This window comes from Calonectris borealis, chromosome 2 (genome assembly GCF_964195595.1).
Source record: "Calonectris borealis chromosome 2, bCalBor7.hap1.2, whole genome shotgun sequence".
NCBI lineage: Eukaryota > Metazoa > Chordata > Aves > Procellariiformes > Procellariidae > Calonectris > Calonectris borealis.
The window spans coordinates 26,955,068-26,977,231 of record NC_134313.1 but is presented as its reverse complement, the minus strand read 5'-3'; the positions used below and the strand labels follow the sequence as shown (position 1 = coordinate 26,977,231).

Genomic DNA, 22,164 nt, shown 5'->3' with positions numbered 1-22,164 from the left:
ATGCACCCAGACTGTCCCAGGGCAGCAGTTGCCTGGGGAAATCTTGCCCAGCCTGTGTGACAACTATGCTTTGTTAAATTACTCCCCAATCTAGAGTCCATTCCTGGGGCTTATTTTATAGTGTGAGTAGAGTGGAGAGAGGTAGGTGCTGAAGAATGAACTTTCAGAAGATAGCCAGACAAGTATGGTACTACCTGGCGTATGTGCTAGAGAAGGACATGGCCGTAGCCATCCTCAAAGGTAGCTGGGCACTTCTTCCACTTAAATTATCTGTTGAGACCAGTCTCGTGGAATTTGGCTTTAAGCCGGATTGTTCTTTTCTGGCAATAAAATGGGATATGTGCTGGGCCTCTGCCATCTACTTGCTGGTGCTTTGGGCTATTGCAGGAGGCAAGGTGCATGTTTCCAAATCTCTTTTTTTGGACTAGAAGGATGTCTGTGGTGTGCAGTAAGATGTAGTACAGAAATCCTAGCCTGTTGCTTCCAAAGCAGACAAATTTGTGTAGAAGATGGTTTATAACCCTTGGGGTGAGGGGATGGGTCTTAGTCTTGTGTTTAGGGCTGTCACCTCAGATATGGGAGTATGATTCAAGGTTATAAACTGGCGGTATTTACTGCTCATACAAAGTGGAACAACATCCCAGAAGGAGGATGTTTATGAAGGAAGCCTCAGAAGCTGGTACCTGAAGGAGCAGTGGCTGAAGCACTCCTGGCATGTGTCAGGTCTGTGTTTGAGAAGCTGTGTGGACAAGCAGACTGCTCTCACCACAGAGCCCCTGCAGGCTATCTTCACCTTGGTTCAGTAAGAACTTGCTGGGAGTAAAACTAGTGCTGCACCATGAGATGGGTGTGGTGGTATCAGCTGGCCCTCTCTGACTCACACCAACTAAACGCCTTCGCTACCACCTGCCTGCCAAGTTCAGTGAAGGCAAACAACCTTTCCACTCAAAGGTTGATGGATTTAAGATCAAACACGTGAAAAGTAAAAAGCAATTCTCAAAAGGCAGAACTTTGCCTGTGTTGCTAGTTTCCCTGATTGTATAGTTTTCTGTCTGTCACTGTTTTACCACCTCTTGTGTGTCTGTGCTTTTTAAACAATGATATGCAAGTCCCTTTCCCAGTAGAATTCAGCTCTCAGATACATATATCTGAGTAATTCTATAAACAATTGATCTGAGTCTTAGAAATAACTGCTGTGTTTACTTTTAAGACCTTATTTTGCTTTCTTGCACTGCAGCAACGAATCAGTATTCAGCAGCCCTTCACTATTATCTACAGGCAGGAGCTGTATGCTCAGACTTCTTTAATAAGATGGTACCGCCGGATGTATACACAGACCAGGTGAGTTAAAATGGGATTTAGATGTATAGAAATATCTCTCTGGATTCAGTCAGCATCCTAATTCTCTGTAGAGACAAAACTGCTAAACACACACACATTCCTGTAGCCTTAAGATTTTGTATCTGACACATTTAGGGATATGAATCCTCATAGATCCATTTTTCTTTGCTTGTTGCTTGAAGGCTATAGGAAATCTGAAGCTTCTCCTTTGCTGAAGCACAGAAGGCTTTTCTGTTAGTTTGTAGAGTCTGAATGTGCAGACCTGCCAGCTGGGGAAGCACCGGACTCCAGTGCAGTACTGAGCAAATGAAAAAGCCAAGAGCACACACGTTGCTGTGCGGTGTGGTGATCCCCCAGCTCTTCCCTGCGGGGCCACGCCATGTTGCCCAGTGCCGAGCGGGCAGGCCAGCTCAGGACAGCGCAGCAGCACGCGCTCTTCCTCACTGGCTGTGCTGGAGTGCTGGCCTGAGCCTGCAGCTGGTGGTATTGCACGGATGGAGCCTGCTTGCTTCCGCCCGTGGTGCAGACAAACATAGGTGTATTGTCTAAACACTTCAATATATTGTCTGCTCTAGCTAACACGGATAAGGAGTGGAAGCGTGGATTACACTAGCAGTGAGATCCAGACAACATTGGCTCCTTTTCACACACACACTGGTATTTTTTTCCAGACTGTGATGGTGAGCAGAGCTGCATTGCAGCACTGTGCAAGGTTGTCCAGAGATGGGTAGGATTGTAACTTACTGCTGTCAGATCGTGCCGGAGGTATGGCACTGTACATAGATAGCATGTACCTGTGTACTTTGCAAGTTGGTGTAACAAGAGGCTTGTTGCTTAGAAGTGGGACATGAGTGAGAACCCCTTAATAACTGTGCGTGTTGGGGGGGAATCATCAGTCCCAGCATGCTCCGGTGAAATCTTGCAGCCATTCTAACCTTTATCCAGGCATTTGTCTTGTTCATTAGGAAACCACTGTGTTACGTGTAGACTGCTTTTGGGTAGGCAATAAGCTTGTTGTGACTGTCCAGACCCAGGGAAGGTTATTTTCATACTCTGTCCGATTGCTGCTCCTTTCATCTTCCTGTTCATACAGCAAGTGAGAGCTTCGGATGCTGTCTGGGATCCCAAACACTCGCAGCCCGATCTAAGCTGGGCCTCGTGCCAGGCTACAGTGGTGCAGGAGTCCCGGCTGGGACCGCTGTGCTGTCACACAGCAGCACTGCTGCTCGCCAGCACGTGTTTGCCTTGGCGTGAGAGCTTTTGTCCGTGAGCCCACTCGCTCTGCTGTTCCCACCCAGGTCAGGCCTTGTCTGTGGGCAGCAGGAGATAAAGGTGAAGCTTTTTACCAGACCACAGCCCACCTCTCTTACCAGAAACACAGTGCTTTGTTCTGTAGCACACATCACGCTCTTGTGAAGTCTCCAAAGTGATGAAAGCTGAGATGATCAGTGGATCTGCTAAAACCCAGGAATTGTTGGGGGGGGCGAGTAGAAGAATGTACAGAGTTATTTAGCCTGGTCCCTTGTGTTTAAAAGACAAAAAAAATAAAAAAAATTGGTGTTTGTGTTCCAATACTAGCATTTCAAAACTTGTGTTTTGTTTTTCAACCATTCTGTAGGTGATAAAAAGAATGATCAAGTGTTGTTCTTTACTCAACTGTCACACCCAGGTAAGAGTTGAAACGTGGCATTTAGTAAAACATTAGTTTATAAATATTTTGATGTCCGAAGTGGGGGAGAACTTTTTAGAAAGTAAAACTGAATCCGACTTCCCTTGTAAATGCAATCTGCAATAAAATAGATTTTGTTGTTGTTACTGTTGCTTTTAGGACACTAAAAGGACCCAAATTAATGAGTAAATAAGCATATACTTGGAAATGTAAAAAGTAGAAATAGTCTGGGGTTTTTTTGTCCCATTTTTCTCTTAGGATAGAAGTGGGGGGTTCTTCGTCTTTATTTTGTTTTGTAGAGCTGAAAGGGAGTACGGTGTCTGTGGGGTGGTGTTGGGAACCTGGCCTTGTTCTTCATGATAACTGTGTGTGGCCGTTGTTCAGTGGGATTGTTTGTTCTCCAAGAGGTAACAAGGCTTATATTAGGCTCTGATTTAAGAGCTGTGAAATGCATTTAGAAACCTGGAAGCCAGGTCAGTCCCTTCAGACTTGAGTAAAAGCCCTTTTTCTTCCTTTTAGCTACTACTGTTGTTGATATAGTTCAGAATGAGTTGTGTATGCTCCCAAAGTTCAGGTGCTCAGAACTTGCTTGCTATGGAACCCAGCACTTGGTTAGGTCTAGAAATGGGGTGGGATTACTGAGGTATTTTGTGGAAGAAAAACTGTGGTATTGTGTGGGGAATTAAGGCTGTGAAAATCACCTGTGAGTCTTTCCTTGCAGGTAGCTATTTTATGCCAGTTCCTCAGAGAAGTAGACTATAAAACTGCATTTAAAGCACTGCAGGAACAAAACAGGTAAATGTCACAATAAAGTTTATAAATACATATGCACAATAGGTGAATGTGTTGGGTAATCTAACCTTATATTCTCTTTCAGTCATGATGCCATGGATTCTTATTATGAATACATCTGGGATGTCACAATTTTGGAGTACTTGACATGTATCCTTTCACTAGAACACCACTACAGGAAGCTCATACTGGATGTTCATGGCTGGAAAAAGTCTGTTTCCTACCCAAGTGTCTTTTCTTGACTCACCCTCAGATCTCCACCACAAAAGAGGCGAGACAGACAAGCGGCAGATAGCAGTAAGTGAACACGGGGTGCCTGGGGGTATGGGATTTCCTTGGTGTGTCTTTCCCTCCCTGAAACGGTCTTTGAAAAGAATCGCCGCTTCCCATTTTAATTTTGTTGCGCAATTCTTAATAGTGTCTGGATGCTGATGTGAAGTTGTACTCGGATGGGTTAGGGGTGGGGTGGCGTAGCATGTTACAGAAATAAATTGCCCATTGAACTAGTGCTGAAAATGCCTTGTAATGAAACAGCTTTACTGGAAGGACTGTTGCTAGTGCTGTCTCCTCTTTTGTTTCCAGATAAAAGCCATCGGCCAGACAGAGCTGAATGCCAGCAATCCCGAGGAAGTCCTACAACTTGCTGCGCAGAGAAGAAAAAAGAAGTTTCTTCAAGCAATGGCAAAACTTTACTTCTAGGCTAATGCTGGAAGACTATTATAAAATGTGTGGAAGCGAAAAAAATCTTTCAAGGCTTTATTATTTTTTTAAATTCATTTAAATTTTTATACAACATTTACAGTCTAGTATCTTTCTTTTTAGAAATAGATGAAATCTTATAATAAACCCCTTATTTTTACAAACTGTACAGAAGGCTGGAAGCAACTTCAGCTTGTTCCACAATGGCTTGTTTGAAGAAGACATGAATTCAAGTTTGCAAAGTTAGCATGAGTTTAATGTGGATAGGGGTGGCACTTAGTGCTCTAGTGCAGCTTCCTGGACTGCTCAAGGGCATGTAAAACTTGTCCCTGGATGTGGGGCACAGGTAGGAGCACCTTGAAAGGGGGAGGAGGACCGATACTCATCTTTCCCTGTACTGTCCCTTTGTCACAGAAGTGAAGCACCTCATAGGCAGAGGTAGTGAATATTCCAAGGAAAACACAGTAGTTAATGCTGCTTATAAACACTGATAAAACACAGCTCCACAGTTAGTTTAAAATACTGTTCCTATGTCGTGAGTGGTTGTAGAGTACCAGCGGCTCGCTTCTTTCCATACCCTCTCCAGTTCTCATTATGTTCATTCTTGTTGAGAGTTGGCAGCTGGATCTTATGAAATAGAACTCCTTCCTTCCAGGACTGTACTTCTTCCAGTTAAGGTTACTTCAGCAGCACGTTCTTTGCTTGTACTCTTACCTGAGGTCAGTGCTACACTAGAACTGAAGTTTATGGCAGCCCTAAAGGGCCACCTTAAATTCATCAGCCTCATGTGGAGCTAGAATCTGATACATGGCTGGCTACACTAATGCAAGGGCAGAGTGGTTTCAGAAAAGTAAACTGCTTACCCACTGACCTCATAATACTGCACCTGAGCTCATGGGTGACTAACTGACAGGCATTCATCTCTGACCTTACCAAAAAAAAGAAAGAAAACCCAGAAGAGGTATTATGTACAAGCTGTCATTAAGTTCTCCTGTATGGCTAGCCGAGTTAAAGCAAGTTTGACATGTAAGTTGAGTGGACAAACTTTGCCACTCAGCCATTTTTAAAAAGTTCTTGAAATTCATAAGTTAGGAATGGTCAGAGCTGAACTAAGTCATGTCTGAGAATGGACCAAAGTAGACTGGGCTCCTGTGATAGCATGGAGGGATGCTTGGTGTACATCTTTTACCAAGTCTGTAGGAGGACACTGGTCTCAATTTCCATCTGCTGCTCTATTTGATGTCTTTTGCTGCCCAAGTCTTGAATAGCAGTAAAGAGCATGAGTCACCTCTAGCGTTGTCTTGTTTTGAAGCACCAAGTCCTGTTTCTGAAACTGTTCATGATGTTGTCCATGTTTCATTTCTTCTCTGTACTTTTGGGAGGGGTTATTATTCCTCCTGTTGACACAGGTGATAACTGACCTGGGGCAGTAGATGCCACTCCGCTGTTAACTTCTTCCTGTGTATTGGGGGAGGAAGATGATGGTTAGTACCTGTGACAAATTCTGTGTTTTTGTTTCGCTAGTGTTCTTCACACTGCTAGTACAGTTCAAGTACTCCAGAGTTAGGATACTGAATAAAATACCAGGGTGATGTTACACAACAAAGTAAAGATTATTATCTTTTCAACACTTTGCCAGTACTTCAATCCAAGTCTTTGCTTACAGCCTGTGAGTGTTATGGTAAAGCACCTTTTATACATAGCATCATCAAGCAAGAGCAAGAAACAAAAGGTTAGGCACCACTGACCACAGGGGTTGAGGTGAGCCAGGCCAGGTGCAAGCAGGGGGGGTGTGTGATACACTCTCAGCTGCCCAAATGCAAGTCCACAAACCACCTACCAGCATGTCCAAATAATTTGTGTGTGTTTGGATGTTATGTCGATCTTCTGCTGCAACCTTCTTAAAGTTCTTCAGCTTCACAGGGACTTTTTTTGCCACACTCACAAAGGGAACCATCCATTCTACACACTCTGAAATGCTGTCCAAATCTAAGCCTAGAGGGTAGAACACAGCAACATATTTAGAAATCATGGGGGAGTTGCACAGTGTTCCAGTATGGTCATAAATTTAAAACCAACAATAACTAATTCTGCAGATAAAAATTCAGAAACATCCTCCCAGAAACTCCCCACATTTCCTCGTGTTTGTAACTTAAAAGCATTGTGGCAGGGGATGGTGAGCCTGGGCCCCCTGAGCAAAGCAGCTCTGTGGCCGTGAGGGTTCCTGTTGCTTACCAGGGGAGGCTCAAGTGACTTTTTCAGCTTGAGCGCAAGATTTTGGTTCACACTATAAAAACACACTATTGCCACAGTCCTTTATGGCACCTCAAGCAACACACAAGTGCTGAGCTTAGTTAAGTGATTTTTTTTTTTTTTTTTAGTTTTTTTTTCACTTTAAAAGGGACAGGCCTGTAGGAATTAGCACGCAGATTAATTGCCACTGACAGCTGAGGATGACTGGTGGCTGACTACCTTTTAGGAGAAAAAGTAGCCAAATAGCTAACTATCCCCAAAACAACTGGAAGTCTTAGAGCAGTAGTATTAGCCCAAAAGCAAGAAGCATTGCCCCTGTACTCGGCACTGGTGAGGCCGCACCTCGAATCCTGTGTTCAGTTTTGGGCCCCTCACTACACGAAGGACATGGAGGTGCTGGAGCGTGTCCAGAGGAGGGCAACGAAGCTGGTGAAGGGCCTGGAGCACAAGTCTTATGAGGAGCGGCTGAGGGAACTGGGGTTGTTTAACCTGGAGAAGAGGAGGCTGAGGGGAGACCTCATCGCGCTCTACAACTACCTGAAAGGAGGTTGTAGCGAGGTGGGTGTTGGTCTCTTCTGCCAAGTAACCAGCGATAGGACAAGAGGAAATGGCCTCAGGTTGCGCCAGGGGAGGTTTAGATTGGACATTAGGAGAAATTTCTTTACTGAAAGAGTGGTCAGGCCTTGGAACAGGCTGCCCAGGGAAGTGGTTGAGTCACCATCCCTGGAAGTATTTAAAAGACGTGTAGATGAGGCGCTTAGGGACATGGTGTAGTGGGCATAGTGGTGTTGGGTTGATGGTTGGACTCGATGATCTTTTAGAGGTCTTTTCTAACCTTAATGATTCTATGATTCTAAGGATAAATCTGCTTCATTTAGAGCTTAGCTAAGCTTATGCTTCTGAAAGCATTTCCTTCTTTTTGAGTCACTATCTGAAATAGTGGTAGGAAGGAAGTGAAATTAGGGGCAAAAAAACCCACAGAACAGAAGAACAAACTATTAGTGTCCGTATAGCTTTTGCTCTTTGGCAGCCTGGTGAACCAATTGCTCTTAGCAGCCTCAGGCATATAACAGCTTTCAGAATTCCCTGCCTAACAAGACCAACCTTTACAAAGGCTTCTTACCTGAAGCTTTCTTAACTACTTCAATTGAGGTATAGTGGCAGAGTGCTGCAGCAGCTAGAGTTCTATACTGGAAGTCCAAAGAATTCACATCCAGAATACACAGGTCCAAGAGCTGAGGAAATAAAGAGTGGAGGAAATAAGAGTTACAAATTTTAACAAGATGATACTTCAGTATAATCCTGTCTCAGAAACTGCTATGCATGCAGCAGTCCTTCTATGGCTATGCTCTATAATATCGCTGACCTTTTTAGCATCAATTGCATGCATCTAATTTATTTTTGGCACCAAGTGCCGTTAAAGTGGGTCTCACAGAGTTATGATGCAAACCAATTTGCACTTTTACTTTACAGTAACATGCAAGGCACTTTGGTTGCACAGATTTAAGTACACCTTGAAACTCTTAGCAGAGCTCTAGGAAGGTATTTTCTTAAATTAAATTATTACCTAGCAGCTCAGTGACTTAGACCAGTCTACCCTTCAGGAAGCTTCTCTGAGGCTGGACACAACACATGCCCATAGGAATTGAACCACAGCAGTTTCAAAATAGTCAAAACACTCCTCAGACTGCCTTCTAGGCAAATACACAGAAACACTGTTACAGATAATACAGGTAAAAACAGTTAACTGTTCACAGTGTCTTAAATTACCCACCCTCCTCTCAGCTGTGGCCACTGTATGCATAGCAATTACAAAAACAAGATGGATTTTTATTTTTCCAGTGTACAGAAAAGTCTTAAAATATGTGAGAGTGGGGAGACAAGAAACACATGAGTGCTTGTCCTCAAAACTGAGTGTGACATTCTCTGGCAGTCAAACTTGCACATTCCTTAACAAAATAACAGGTGAGGTGGAACAAGGAAAAGCATTCTTTAATGGCTTTTGGGGTGTAATGTTCAGTTGTGCTTGTAATCACTCCAAAAAGCATTTTCCGACACAGTTTACTACCTACCTGTGCTATCTGAATGAATTTTTCCTGAGAATACTGAGGTAGCAGCACTTTTGGAACATCCTTCAGAGCATCCACTTGAAGATAGAGGTTCAGCCAAGAGACGATGGTCACTGGACAGAGTTCCCATTTTAAAGCCTGCAAATATTAAACAAACAGGTAAGCAACTTAAACCACGCAAGGGTTGTTTTGTGTGCCTTGATCTCTTTTCCCATACCTCCCGTTCTGAGTTTGCTCAGCTTATTGCACAGATCCTCAAAAGATACTAAAGATTATGTACAATTTCAAGTACAGATACTCATTTTAGATTGCATTCTCACTACTTTTTGAATGGGCTGCTTTACAATCAGCACAAACATGTATCCCTATACCTGTGCAGTTGGATCTTAACGTATCTTGCCCATTCAGAAGCTAGGAAATTAGAGTATTTCCCCTGAGACTTCAGGCTAGCTGCCTGAACCTGCAGCTCGTATCTATTAAGGAAGAATAAATGTATAAGGAGTTCTGTGACGGTAAAGATGGATCCTTTCCAACATGAAGAGCACTGGGTAGTGTTGGTGTCAGTTCTCTGCCTGGCTCTGTTAGAGGCCCCTCTTCCTGGACAGCAAAGGACGCTGGCAAGTGCAGCACACGACAGTGACAGCCTTCCAGTCTGCCCCGTGGCTGGCTGTACCTGTTACGAGCCTTTACTTTCATACAAGCGTGAGAAACCTGTCCTTTCCTAACAGACAGGGATTTCATCCCAGCCAAGGGGATTTAGAGGTCCACTACACATACAACGAAGGTTTCATTGTTCTGCAGAAAGAGGGACACACTAAACATGTTCCTTTTCTAAGCAAATAAATGATATTAAAATATAAGGCTCAGCTGGACAGTCTTTCAACCAGCACTTACAAACACAGCGAAGTTATTACCTTTAACATAATAAGTTCCATTCTTACAATATCATCTTCACTGCAAGCACCATCAGTGACATAAGCAAATTCTTGTATTTTAGGAGCGTAGATTTCCTTTAAAGGGAGGGAGTGAAAAAGTGAAGATTAGAGAGCCTTACAATTCTAAGAAAGCTTGAGAAGCTACTGGCAAATACTTTTCAGTCCATATTGAAATATTAACCTTTCTTATGCTAGAACAGTGTTTTTCTCGTTATATTAAGTGACTTGAAACTTACAGGATGAGGAGATACTAAAACCAAGTAGGTTATATGTTATCTGTTGTGAAACATGATAGATTTATTGCAACTCTTCCAGCTTTTGGAGAAATAAATGCTGACCAAGCAATCAGAACAGCCTTTCACTTATACCGCTTTCTACTCAGCCATTCCATTTGATGTAAAAAACCACACACCACCCCATTCTTGTAGCACACTGCTGGGTTAGAAATGGCTTGCTGATGTGGGTTACGTGCAATGTCAATGCTGATGTAGTCACATTGATTTTTAAAAAAAAAAAAAGCTAGAAAAAGATGAGAGAAAATCCCACAGCCGCTGTAGCTGGCAAAATCCATGGTGCAGAGACGGGTAACAAAAAGAGATTTACCAACCCAGTCATGCCAGTTTGGGCCACCTACAGTAGGTGTGTTAGTAAAAGAGAAGTTGCCAGCAGAACTGCTTCTCTACCAGCTGGCTCCACAGCCTGATGCTCCACGCACTTCCTTAGAATAGACAACTGCTTGTAGCACGCTACCTTGGCTTTAGGAATAACTTCTAGATCGGGGGGTTTCCAAGTATAAAAACTTAACATCCCAAATTTTCCTCTCAGTCCAGCCTACCAGGCACTATACAAAAATATGCTCTTGGCTCGTAGATGTAATGCACAATGTAATGTGTCACCATCACTGCACTTTACTCTGCTAAATGGGTTTATAGGGATATCGGCCTGATTTACAGGCCGTTTGAGACTTGGGCTTGGTTTTGTTCAAGTCCCACGCCCATTCCTGAGATTGTTTGCCAACTGCTGTATATTTGGAAAAGACAAAACAAAACAAAACTACTCCTAGCACATTTGCATACCTTTTAAGTTTATGTGGTCTCCTTCCCTGCTGCTGAGGAAAGGAAGGACAAAGACTACACTCCTGACATATACACAACTAAAGGAAGAGAAAAAAACTTCCCTTTCTGACCTCCAGTGTTGTATGTACACCACCAAGTTCAAAAGATTCAGACAGAAGAAATAAATATGTTATTACTGTCTTTTTCGTTATTCCAAACTTAATATCCTCCTCCCTGTAACAGAGCTTCTTACCTCAAGTTTGGAGGCAATGAATAATGAGGTAATTCCTATGAGCTGAAGCATGCTCTTGTTAATGTTCTTTTGTGTCAACATGAATCTATCAAAAAAGTCTTGAGCTAAGTAGAAAGTTTCCCTGTGGAGTGCATACACCTCGCATACCTACAACAGGAAAAATAAAACAATTCAGTCTTCTGTTATAAAACTCTCTGTACACACATTGGCGTATTCAAGCTTTAACAGTAAAACACAGTATGCACAATTTTATCTTTTGCACACATAAACTATCACATACCTAGGTGTGTTAGGATGTAGTGGTTAGTATGGGACTGGGAAAAGTATTTCCCATGCTCCCACCTAAACGTGGATTGTCTATGATGCACTAAAGTACATACTTCCAAAGTATACCCGTTCCAATCTAAATAGCATCCAGTTTTCCTAAAAATGAGTACAAACAATTTTCCACTGAAAGAAGAAAGCTTCATTGGGGGGCGGGTGTGAAAACCCACTAATTTGCTTGATTGAGAATACTCTGGGCTCAAACCTCAAGTTGAAGTCACTGAGCATATCCTCCCTGTATTCCTAGTAGGTCTGTCCCAGAGCAGAACCACTAAAAAAACTTGAAGTCTTTGGCTCTACAGCAAATAAGCGTGGAAGCTCCTGCCTGAGGGGGCTCTGCTGGCAAGCCAGGAGCACTGCCTGCAGCCCCTCAGGCACCACCGACAGCCTCACTAAGCAGGAACAAAACTGCAAGAACGGCCATCTGCTCCATACAGCTGCAGGTTTCCCTGGCACGGAGAACTTTTAATACTTGCATTGTATCGAAGTAGTTCAAATGCCAATTCAATAAAAAAAGGAAAGGAGACTGCTTGGGCCTGGAGATCTTACGCAGGGGCCTTTTTCCTCTAATCTCTAACTGAATTTGGGTGGGTCTAAAACAACTACAGCTTATCTGCAACTCTGTATCCCTTCCACAACTAGAAACTAGTTAGATATCTATAAATTACTTATAATCTACATACAGTCAACAGGAAAGAATATCCAAGAAATAGATCCCAAGTCCAAGCTTCCTGCCCTGCTTCATTATTCCGCTTGGATACAAAGTCAGAATAAAATCTTACTACTACTAGCTATTTCCTAAGATAAGGTTGAAAGGCCTTTTGCAAATTAAAACCCTTCCTGACCATCAAAAGTGCAACTGGTTGGCACTAACATCACAGCTCATTCTTTTAGACCTGATCTAATATTTGCCAATTGATGTGCTACTCTGATATATTAACTACTGCTCCAAACAAGATTCAGAACAAAAAAGGTACAGAGCAGGCCCACCCATGACTAAATGGCACAATTTGTATAAAAGTGTATTGCCCAAACATAAGCAATAATGTATAGTCATGTTAAATAGTATCGCAGTTACGATGTTACTGAAGACAATGTTAGGAGCTACTGGAGGACTCTCAAAGTTGCTGGGATTTTAATCCACTGTGGTATATAGAACCACTGAGCTGGACAACAACAACAAGGCCCTTGTCGACATTTTTATTTGGAAATTGGAGGATTTCCTAAGAGTTCAAGATTTAAAAAAAAAAGCAACAAAATACAATTTAATGTGGTATGTAAATTACACCTTAGAGGAAGTAGGGAAGTGCACAACTGGAATAGTTTTTATATTCAGACTGTATTTTTTAAGAAAAGCCATACGTTCCTCTCCTTTCCCTCGAAATTCCCTGCTATTAGCACTGTTCCATCAAGAGTGCCACTAACATCTGCTTCCTTGGAGTACCCGATATGGAATTGGTAAACCTGGAAGATCCCTTCTGCTGATGGGCAAGGATCACATGAGTCAAAGTTTGCTTTTGGCAGTGGTGATTGAATATGCTCAATACAGAACATAGCTCTCTATTTACAATGCTAACACTCCTTTGCATAGGCTGCCATGATTGAGAACTTCCATTTTGTTTGACAACTGGAATACTCTGAAGTACAGTAATTAGACTGGAATATGGATTATTTATTTATAATCGTTTTCCAACAAGAACCTGTCTATATCAAGAGCCTTCAGATGTCAGCCACTAACGCACTACTTTCTTCTGCTCTCTTCATAGGACAGAATTAAAAATTTACTAGTAAGTCAGAAAATAGTGTCAGGGCCAACATCTAAGAGCTCGTGATGTAGACAGGGCTAGAGTGATAACTCAAGTCCTCAATACAGATGCAGTTGTCTTATAGCTTTAGATACAGTCTGAGATGTAAAGATAGAGTTCCGTAATTAATCTGTCTATTGCAATTTCAGCGTAAGTGTCTCAAAACTAGATTTCTCCCCTTCCCAGGAAATAAGTGTGGCAAGAGCAAAAATTTAGTACTATTGCTTGCTGCCCTGTGTGGAAGGTTCAGCGTCTCCTGCCAGGGAAGACTAAATGTAGCTCACCAAAAGAATCAAAAGCAGTAACCTGTAACCCTTTTGTTGCAAAGTAGTTTTAGCATTTACCATACAGTACATTTTGCTATTAGATCTTTTAGGTAAAAGCTGTGCTTTTATCTGCCTACTTCACAGGCATAACACATGGCAAAGTAACTAAAAGAACACACCTCTAAGAGCCAGTCTAACAGTATTGATCTCATGTGAGGTTGCAAACTAGAATGTAGTGACGTGAAATGTTTGCAATGAGCATATCTGTTCTCCTTCTTCAGGATGTTGAGCCAGACATCTTTGGAATTTCCCCAGCTAAGGAATAAAGTTACACAAAACATTGTTAAGTATATATACACCTTCACAAAAGGAGTATAAAAACATTATTTATTGCTTACAGATATTCAGGAACAAAAAGAAAAATTCCACATACTAAAAGATTCTTATGGTAATTAGAAAACTGCAGATATACTTTGAACATTTTACATCACCACAACAGCAGCTTGCTAAGATCATCAGCAAGTCCAGTTTTATAGAACAGCCAATAAAGCTGAACCTGTGCATCCCAAAGTTGCACATACAACCAGAGTTTCCTATTTTGCTTAGTTAGGTGGCTGTCCAGAGAGCAAGATAAAAACCAAACCCTCCCCATAAGAAAGAAAAAACCACCCCACTCCCCAAGAAACACAAAACATACATGAAGTTGTCAGGTTTATTTTGAGAAAAACTTTTACAGATCGTGTTTAAAAGCCACTCATCCATCCCTTCATTTTCTAGCCTACCTTAAGATACAGGCTATTGTGAGAAAAATTGAGTTTTTATAACTTATAATTTATTAGCACTCAAGTCTACTTGGGAAGAAGAATATGCCTATATCATTAATATAGCTTGTTTTTAATTTGTAATTATTGCTATTATGAATTGATGTGGTTTTTTTCTTAGATGTACTTCTCACCCTACAGTTACTAAGAGGGACAGCATGTTAATCAATGCAGTGCTGGTTTCCTACTGAAATTTTTGGAGTTATATATTTACCTTTCCTCAAGCAGAAGCAGAGAGATATTAAACAGACCTGATCACTGGTATTGCCTACAAATTCTAACCCAGATCAGTTCCACTCTGCCACCATCATAAGTTAAAAGCTGGAGAGATACTTGCTTGTTTAATGCACAAGTATCCCCATTTAAGTGGGCAGGCATTGAGAAATCTCCTATTATGATCTTCCTGCAGCAGTTAGGAAAGCATGAAGAAGGCAGGAGAGAGATCGACAAGAGGTGAACATCAAGGATTAAACTCCTTGCATGGAATTCTGTACCTGAACATATTTTTGGGATCCAGCAGTTTCCAACAATTTGCTAAAGAAGTGCATAAGATTCCCTCATTCAACATTCTTTTTTTATTATTATTATTATTTTTAAAAAACTACTTTGCACTAAGCTTTCCAACACATACAAAAATGTGATTTGCTAGGTATAGAGAAGAGCATGCTGTTCTTTAAAGCAGAGTTCAGCAGGCTTGGAAATAATACTGAGAGAGAAGAGCAGCTGAGTTTGAAACTCAGTGAAAGAGATTGTAAGAGACCTATTGCTTTGCACTGAGGCAAAACATCACCATGCAGCATCTCCCAGTTCTGGTCAAGTTTTGGCTGGAACAAATAAAAACATGGTGCATCTAGAAAGCTTCTCTTAAAGTAATGCTGCATGTTCTGCTTCTCTTCTCATTCACCTCACCAGAAGTTTGCCCTCGTGCATTGCAGTGAATTTAACAACTCTTTTGTTAAACACCAGGCTGATACAAACAGCAACTGCAGTACTCATCTAACACACCTGAATGGCTAACAAATTCAGAAATTGAAAAATCTGATTTAGTCAGCTAATCTATACCTCTGGAGAAGGGAAACTTTCTAGAACTGTGACTGCACCAAGCATACTGCATTGCATTAGCAAGCTACCTGCGCAGCAATATTGCCACAAGTTTATTTGCATGTTTGTACATTTTTAAGTTCTTAAAGAAAACTTTGCTTAGTATTTTTTGGTCACTCAGTTCCAATAGCACTGGAAGAATTTTAGTTTAACCATTATGTGCCTCTTAACCACTTAGAGTCTCCAATGTTAAGTTATAAAAGGACAGCTCCAAAAGGCAAAAAACATCTGTCCGGTACGTTTATAAGATCGGGGGGGAAAAAAACCCCAGAATTTCTGTCTTTTTTTTGGACATCGAATTGTTTGTGGGATGAGGAGAAAAGTACAGGTATGGGTTGAGTACTGCCCACTATTATACTAACACAATACAACAACAGATTTTACTACAGTAGTTCAGCATATTTGATAAAACATCAACAACTACTGCATCCGGTAAACTTACTTGAGTTCTGGCAAAGGTGATGGATTTATGAAGAGGTTTCTGAACCTGTATTTTTTGAATCTTGAGAAGTCAGTGGTTACTGATTCTTTGTGAGGTGTTTCAATAATTATGCAAGGCGAGATGCCTCCTGTTATCGTGGGCGGCCAACAACTCTGCAACATAAACAAGGTATCTTTTAAATGCTGATTTTACTATGAGAGCAAGAAAGGCGAGAAGTAGATTACCGTAACAACAACAATATATGTAACATATGTTAGTCTTTTTGGACCTCAGCGTCAATTCATGTACTGAAACCAAGAAAGACGGAGAGATTAAATGTCAACAAAGCCTTTTGTAGACAAGACGGAACATGTATAAACAAATCTGATAAATTTGGGACACTCAGCTTTGAGGAAGACAACTGTCTTTCGTTTATGAACCCACAAGTAACCTATCCATTGCTTGAGCTGCTCAGTTACAGTACGTAAGACAAAGGTACTCATTGGTACTAAACCACAGGACATTAGGTTCTGGTCCTATCTACTTATCTACTCAGAGGGTAAAGAAAGGAGAGGGTGGAGGTTCTACTGCCTCTCAGTGGAAATTCAGCAACTTGTTATCTTCCAATTAAGCACTCCAGAGAGAAGCCACCCATCTCAGCTCCAGAGATACCCACTAAGCAAGCAGCAGCTGTGAACTATCTCTCAGCCTCCCAATGCCAAATATGGGATGCAATGACTCAAAAAGAGAAGAGCCCAAAGTTATTCATGCAGAAAGCTTCGAAGAAGGAATTCTAGATTACTTTAGTTAACTCTCTAACTTGTTTCACTAATACTTATTTGGTTGTACATAGCCAATACAAGTAAGGAGGTATCAAATGCATGGAGCATATGCAATGCTGTAATGGCTGACAGCCTTCAAAATGGTGACACAGAACTTCAGTTATGATCTGTGGAGTTGGGAGGGGGATCCCATTCCCAAAGAATGGCAACACCTGCCCCTGAACACAGAAACTTTTCCTATATAGCTGTTTTGCAAGGTAAACTACATACAGTTTCCTTAGTATATCTAAACCTATTTATAGCCAGACTAAAGTACCCTAAGAAGTTACATATTCCAGCAGAATTGATCTTGGCAGCACACAGCCACAAGAAAAGAGAGATCCTGCTCCTTCTCTCCTCTGATCCTCACTGCCCAAGTCCCACACCTTCCTTCTTTTGTCAGCTTTGATGCTTGTCAGACCCTCTGCTGGGTTGATTCAACGCACTAATCTGGCAGAACATTAACTCATTTTGTAGTGCCAAATTAGCAAGCTGAACCTGCCTACTGCTTTTTTTAAAGAGAACCAAAAATGGAGCAAGGCAGGGGATGGAGTGCGTGGCCAGCTATCAAGGAAGGAAAGAACGGGGAGCAGGATTTCTCCCTTTCGGCAAAGGTAAGTTGTGACACGCAGTTTCACCCCAAATACAGCTGACGTACTTACACAGCGTTTTCCCCTACACAAAGTTTGCAAAGACAACTTCACAATCAGAATAGTTTTGCTTCACCATAGCTGTTAGACTCATTTGCTTTACAAACAGACTAACTGCAAACAAGATTGTTTGCAAGAGAAAGTTACATTATTTTACTAACCCACTTTAAAATAAACAACTGTAAAGCCCCTCACTTGGTTTAGGAGTAGCCTATGCTAGTTTAAACAGATTCCTAAGTTGATTTAAATAATCAAAAGAACAGTTAAATGAAAGTAAAGAGGGCCTGCATGGTTATGAGTCTTCTTAACTAAATGGCCGTAAAACCACACCTTAAGTTAAAACAAGTGCAACAATCTTGTTTAGACTTGCCTCTAGGCCTTACCTGCTCTGCATGTGGAATTATTCTGAAATATCTGATTTTATTCTCATTTTTACACCTAACCTTACTCTGCAGTGGTTTCCACATTGAAGGACCCTTTATCTGCAACAAAGCCATGCGTAAAAAAGCAAAAAAGTATAAAAAGATGCTAAGGTGCAGAGCTCCCATGATTTTTAATATCTGAAGGTAGAAACTTTCCCTATTCAATACTTTCTAGTGTGGAATGCATGACTTCACACCCACCAACATAAACCAGATGTACTCCCTCACCTAGTTTGAACCAGTAATCAGGATTGAATTACCTTAATCTCATATTGATGCTTTTTAGCAATTTTCCCATCTTCTCTTTTCTTAATCTCCTGCTGAGAAGAGAGACACGCATCAATACACTGACAATGACCAGCACACCTGCCTCTAAAGCTAAAGCAAACTGTTGCTTCTCCTGCCCCACTTTCTAATTCAGCAGAGTAAAAATTCTCCCATCCAAATGCACTGGAGAACTTTCAATATTGCCCAAATTTGCCCAAACTAGTCACCTCTGCTGTTCTCCTTTTTCTCGTCTGGAGATGCTCTGATGCCTGCAGTTCTTGTGGAGACTCTTCTTGACATGACAGTGGCTGCTGCTGCTTGGCTTGCAAGCGGCTACTGCAAAGAGCGGAAAGACATTAAACATTAGGAGAGCAGTAGTTGTTAGATGAGTACAGATAAGCTTGGTGTATTACGATGCTAACAGTTTACCTGCGTCTTGACATCTTCTTTGGGTTGTAAGATCTCTACCTGGACCAAAGGAATAACATAAGCTCAGTTACTGTATCCTCAAGAAGTTAGGACCAAGTTCCGTACTTTGCATCATAAGACACATCACAAAGAGCAGCATGGTTGACACAACTGAAATAGAAGGGCACAAGTATTTTACTGATGTGAGAGACACCTGAGCAGAGGAGAGCTGTGGTATATAATCACAGGCAGCTCCACGTCCTGCTGGGCGTTGCACTGCTGAAGTGGGTGACACAGGGATGCCCATGTATGCCAGCAGTCAGTTTAGCTCAGGCTATCTGGGCTCATCTAGCCTGGGGCGGGGGGAAGCTGTAAAGGGACATTTCCCACGCAGGAGGATGCGGGGGGGTCCCTGGGGCTGTGACACACACACCCCCCTCCACTCCCTCTACACCCTGCATACTGCAGCCACCAGTAACCCACACAGACACACGTTTTGCCGGTGCAGCGGCTCCCTCCGGGGCGATTTCGCCGCCGGCCTCCCACACCTGCCGGGATGGGCCGTGCCGAGCTGAGCCGTGCCGTGCCGGGCCGCCCGCCACCGCCCGCGCTCCCGCCGCGCCGGTTCCGCGCCAATTTGCAGAGAGCGGGGAGGCGGCGGCCTGCGCTGCGCCGCGCCGTGCCGAGCTGGGCAGGGCCGGGGGGCGCCTCGGCCAGCCCCGGGGCGCAGCGGGGGTCAGGCTGGGGGGGCACCGCCGCTGCCCGCGCTCGCTCTCCCTCCAAAAGGGGCCGAGCCGCCGCTTGCCCCCCTCCCCCCCGGCCGAGGGGTGCTGAGGGGACGCGCGAGGGGGCAGGGAATAGGGCAGGACCGCGGCCCCCCTCCCCCGCGCTCCCGCCTTGCTGCGAGCGCGGCTCCCTCCAAAACCTGAGGGGGAAGTGGGGGGGTGGGCCTGCCGGGACGGCAGCCCCACACACGGGGGCGGCAGCCCCCCCCAGCCGGGACACATTCCCTCAGGGGAGAACCCCACACAAGAGGGGACACCCCCAGCGCGGGCTGGGGCCGGGGCACCGCAGGGATGGGGGGCTGCGACGGGGGGCGTCCCCACCAGGCGCCCACCTGGCCAAGCCCCTGTCCTGAGGGCCAGGGCGGGGGGGCCGGGACCCGCCGCCGGGACAGGGTGAGGGCGGGCGGCGCGGGCCGGCAATCGGGGTCAGCCCGCCAAGCGGCTCGGCCGGCTTCCCCGCCCCCATCGCGCCCATCTCCCTCCAAAATCCGGCAGCCCGCCCCCCGCCACCCCCACAGGGCTCTCCGCCGCCGGGCGGCCCCGGGGTGGGGTGGGGGGGTAGGCGATGGCGGGCTCCCGCCGACACCCCGGCCCGCCGCACTGCCTCCCGCCGGCGGTGCCCGCCCGGGCCATCGCCCCCCGCAGCGGCGCCCCGCAGCGCTCCCTGCCCCGGGCGGGAGGGCACCGCGGGGGCGGATGGGGCCGCGCGCGGGCACCCAACCCCCCGGCTCTCCTCAGCCGCTCTCCCTCCAAAACGGTGCTCGGGCGGGCAGCCCGCCTCGCCGCTCCCGCGGCCGGCCCGCGCCACCCCACCGCGGCTGCGCCCCTCACACCGGTACCGGGTCTGCCGGTACCGCCACCACCATTGCCACCACCACTGCCATCATCACCATCATAACCACTGCCACTGCCGCCACCACCACCATCATCATAACCGCCGCCACTGCCATCATCGCCATCACCGCCACGACGGCCGCCCCCCGTCCCCACCGGCGGGACCCCCTCCCGCCACGCCCCGCGCACCTCTGCCGCCGCCGCCCGGGCCGCGCTGCTCAGCTGGCGCCGGCGCCAAGTCGCTATATAGCGCGGCCCGGGCCCGCGCTGCGCATGTGCGAGGGCGGCAGACAGCTCCCCCGCCCGCCCGCCGCCCTCCCTCCGCCAGCGCCCGCGCCCCGCTCGCCCCAGCACCGCCCATTCGCCGCGGAGCCGCCCCGGGCCCAGCGGCTCCCCCGCCCGCCGCCGCTGCCGAGACACCTCCGCGTCCCTCCCGCCCGCCGCGGCTCCCTCGGCGGAGGCGTCCCGGGAGAGCGGCGGGCAGTGCCGGTAGGAGGGCTGCCACCGCTGCCGCCCCGCAGGGAGAGCCGCCCGCTGCCCCGTCCGCTCTCCCCCGCCCCGGCCCCGCTGGCAAGGCACCCCCGGCACCGTCATCCCGATCCGCTGCATCAAGACCCGGGTCCGCGCTCCGCCGGGGCAGCTCCGCCGGCAGCCCCGCACGCCGCGGGCCCGGTAGGGCGCAGCTCGCCCGCCCCGGGGCGGGGCCGCCGCCCGTCCTGGCCAATGGGAGCGCGCCGCTCCGCGGCAACGTGCAGCGGGCGGTGGAATGTAAACACGGCTCCGCCGCGCGCGCCCTACGCCGCCCCGCCCCGCCCCGCTCCCGCCGCGGCCTGAGGGCGGGGCGGCTCCTCCCGCGCGCCTGAGGGCAGCCGCCCGCCCGCCGCCCGGCCGGTGTCGCCACCGGCAGCCCCTGTCAGCGGGGATGCGTTCTCCCGGCCCCACCGGCAGCCCGTGCGGCTGGGGAGCGGCCCGCTGCCCGTCAGCGGTACTCCGTCCCGTCGGGGGTGTCAGCCCGCGGCCGCTCAGCAACACCCCGTTTCTCCCTGTGCCGCCAGCCTCCTGACCCACCGACACCCCTCTCCTGTGGACCAGCCTTCTGACACCCCACCGACACCCCGCGTCACGGGTGGGGAGTGCCAGCCCGCTGCCCGAGGGCTGTCACGCATCTCACCGCACAGGGGTGGCCTTCACCCAGCCGCGCCCCATGGAGGCGCCCGGCTCTGCTGCGAGGGGCCTGGGCCTTTGTGTCCGAAACCTTCCCTGAGGTCCCTTCTCTCTCCCTCCTTTTTGCAGCATGTTTAACCACGGAGAAATTGGTCCCAGAAGAAAACAGGCCTTCCCCAAGCACAGCCGCCATGGTCTCCCGTGGACGGCCCTGTCCCCTCCCCAGTAGCTTTCCACACCTATCAGCCAGGCCCGCCACTGCCCCTTGGGGTCCCGCCGAGTCCCAGGGCAGCAGTGCCTGCCGCGGGAGCGCCCACCCTGCAATCCCCTTCTCCATCAGGAGACGATGCTGAAGGGTGAAGTCTACCCTCAGTACCAAGCACGCCTCCCAGTCACTGGTAACATCGCTTGAGGATTGAGTGGCATTTTCTTAACAAATATCCTAAAAAAAAAAAAAAAAAAAAAATTCCACACTGCCCCAAAAGCAACCAAACCCCACAGTACCATGTACTTAGCAATGCTTTGAGCGTACACTTTTCTTTAAAACACCCGGGGCAGAGGCTGTGCGTGGAGGCAGGCCCTCACCTCAACGCAGGGCACCTGTGGCCATTTTGCTGATGGGGAGCAACTGATAAGTTTCCCTCTCCTCTCTTGCAGTACAGAGCACACGTGCTGCAAAACAGCAGCTGCCTTCAAGTAAATCCACCTCATCACAATTTTTTTCACTTCTGCTTCCCCCCCCCCAAGTGTAACGCTATTAGAAGATAAACATATTTTTGGCCTCTAAATATGTATTATAGTAATTAAGCATGATAACCAGGCTTTGGTGCTTCCCTTCTCATAGTTTTGCCATTTTAAAGGGCAGGAGAAAAGGCAGCACAGCCCACCAAAGGCAGAGATGTTACAGTAGGGTTGCTAAGAGCAGTTTAACAGGTCACAGGTTCCAGGCAGCAAGGGCCATGTCTCAACTGTGGGTGCTTGCAGCAACTGATAGAGTGGGGACAACAAT

General features: G+C 46.3%; 2 protein-coding genes across 13 annotated transcripts in view; one reads left to right on the top strand and one right to left on the bottom strand.

Moving 5' to 3' along the window:
• The window catches only part of INTS8 (integrator complex subunit 8), a 28,099-nt gene extending 23,502 nt beyond the window's left edge, over positions 1–4,597 (top strand). For 7 of the 11 annotated variants that reach the window (XM_075141446.1, XM_075141449.1, XM_075141448.1 and 4 more), the window contains 6 exons: positions 1,238–1,341; positions 2,960–3,010; positions 3,732–3,805; positions 3,888–3,952; positions 4,056–4,099; positions 4,385–4,597. In XM_075141446.1, coding sequence (XP_074997547.1) covers positions 1,238–1,341; positions 2,960–3,010; positions 3,732–3,805; positions 3,888–3,952; positions 4,056–4,099; positions 4,385–4,501 — 455 coding nt within the window. In that variant the 3' untranslated portion in view covers positions 4,502–4,597. Of the gene's footprint in view, positions 1–1,237; positions 1,342–2,434; positions 2,674–2,959; positions 3,011–3,731; positions 3,806–3,887; positions 3,953–4,055; positions 4,100–4,384 lie in introns of those variants that run through there. The other 4 variants (XR_012672298.1, XR_012672297.1, XR_012672296.1 and 1 more) reach the window with 3 other exon arrangements.
• A 5-nt stretch (positions 4,598–4,602) lies between these two features.
• Positions 4,603–20,691, bottom strand: CCNE2 (cyclin E2). 2 transcript variants are annotated; one of them, XM_075141461.1, is made up of 12 exons: positions 20,580–20,691; positions 18,394–18,432; positions 18,192–18,300; positions 17,958–18,017; positions 15,826–15,977; positions 13,641–13,776; positions 11,067–11,213; positions 9,738–9,833; positions 8,827–8,961; positions 7,878–7,989; positions 6,342–6,496; positions 4,603–5,959 (listed from the first exon to the last, which is right to left on the bottom strand). In XM_075141461.1, exons 2-12 carry the CDS (start codon positions 18,405–18,407, stop codon positions 5,858–5,860), a joined length of 1,218 nt encoding a protein of 405 aa, XP_074997562.1. In that variant the 5' UTR covers positions 18,408–18,432; positions 20,580–20,691; the 3' UTR covers positions 4,603–5,857. The 2 variants fall into 2 exon arrangements, with proteins under 2 accessions (XP_074997562.1, XP_074997563.1); XM_075141462.1 differs by lacking the exon at positions 20,580–20,691 and having other exon boundaries at positions 17,958–18,014; positions 18,394–18,743.
• Between the last annotated feature and the right edge of the window lie 1,473 nt (positions 20,692–22,164).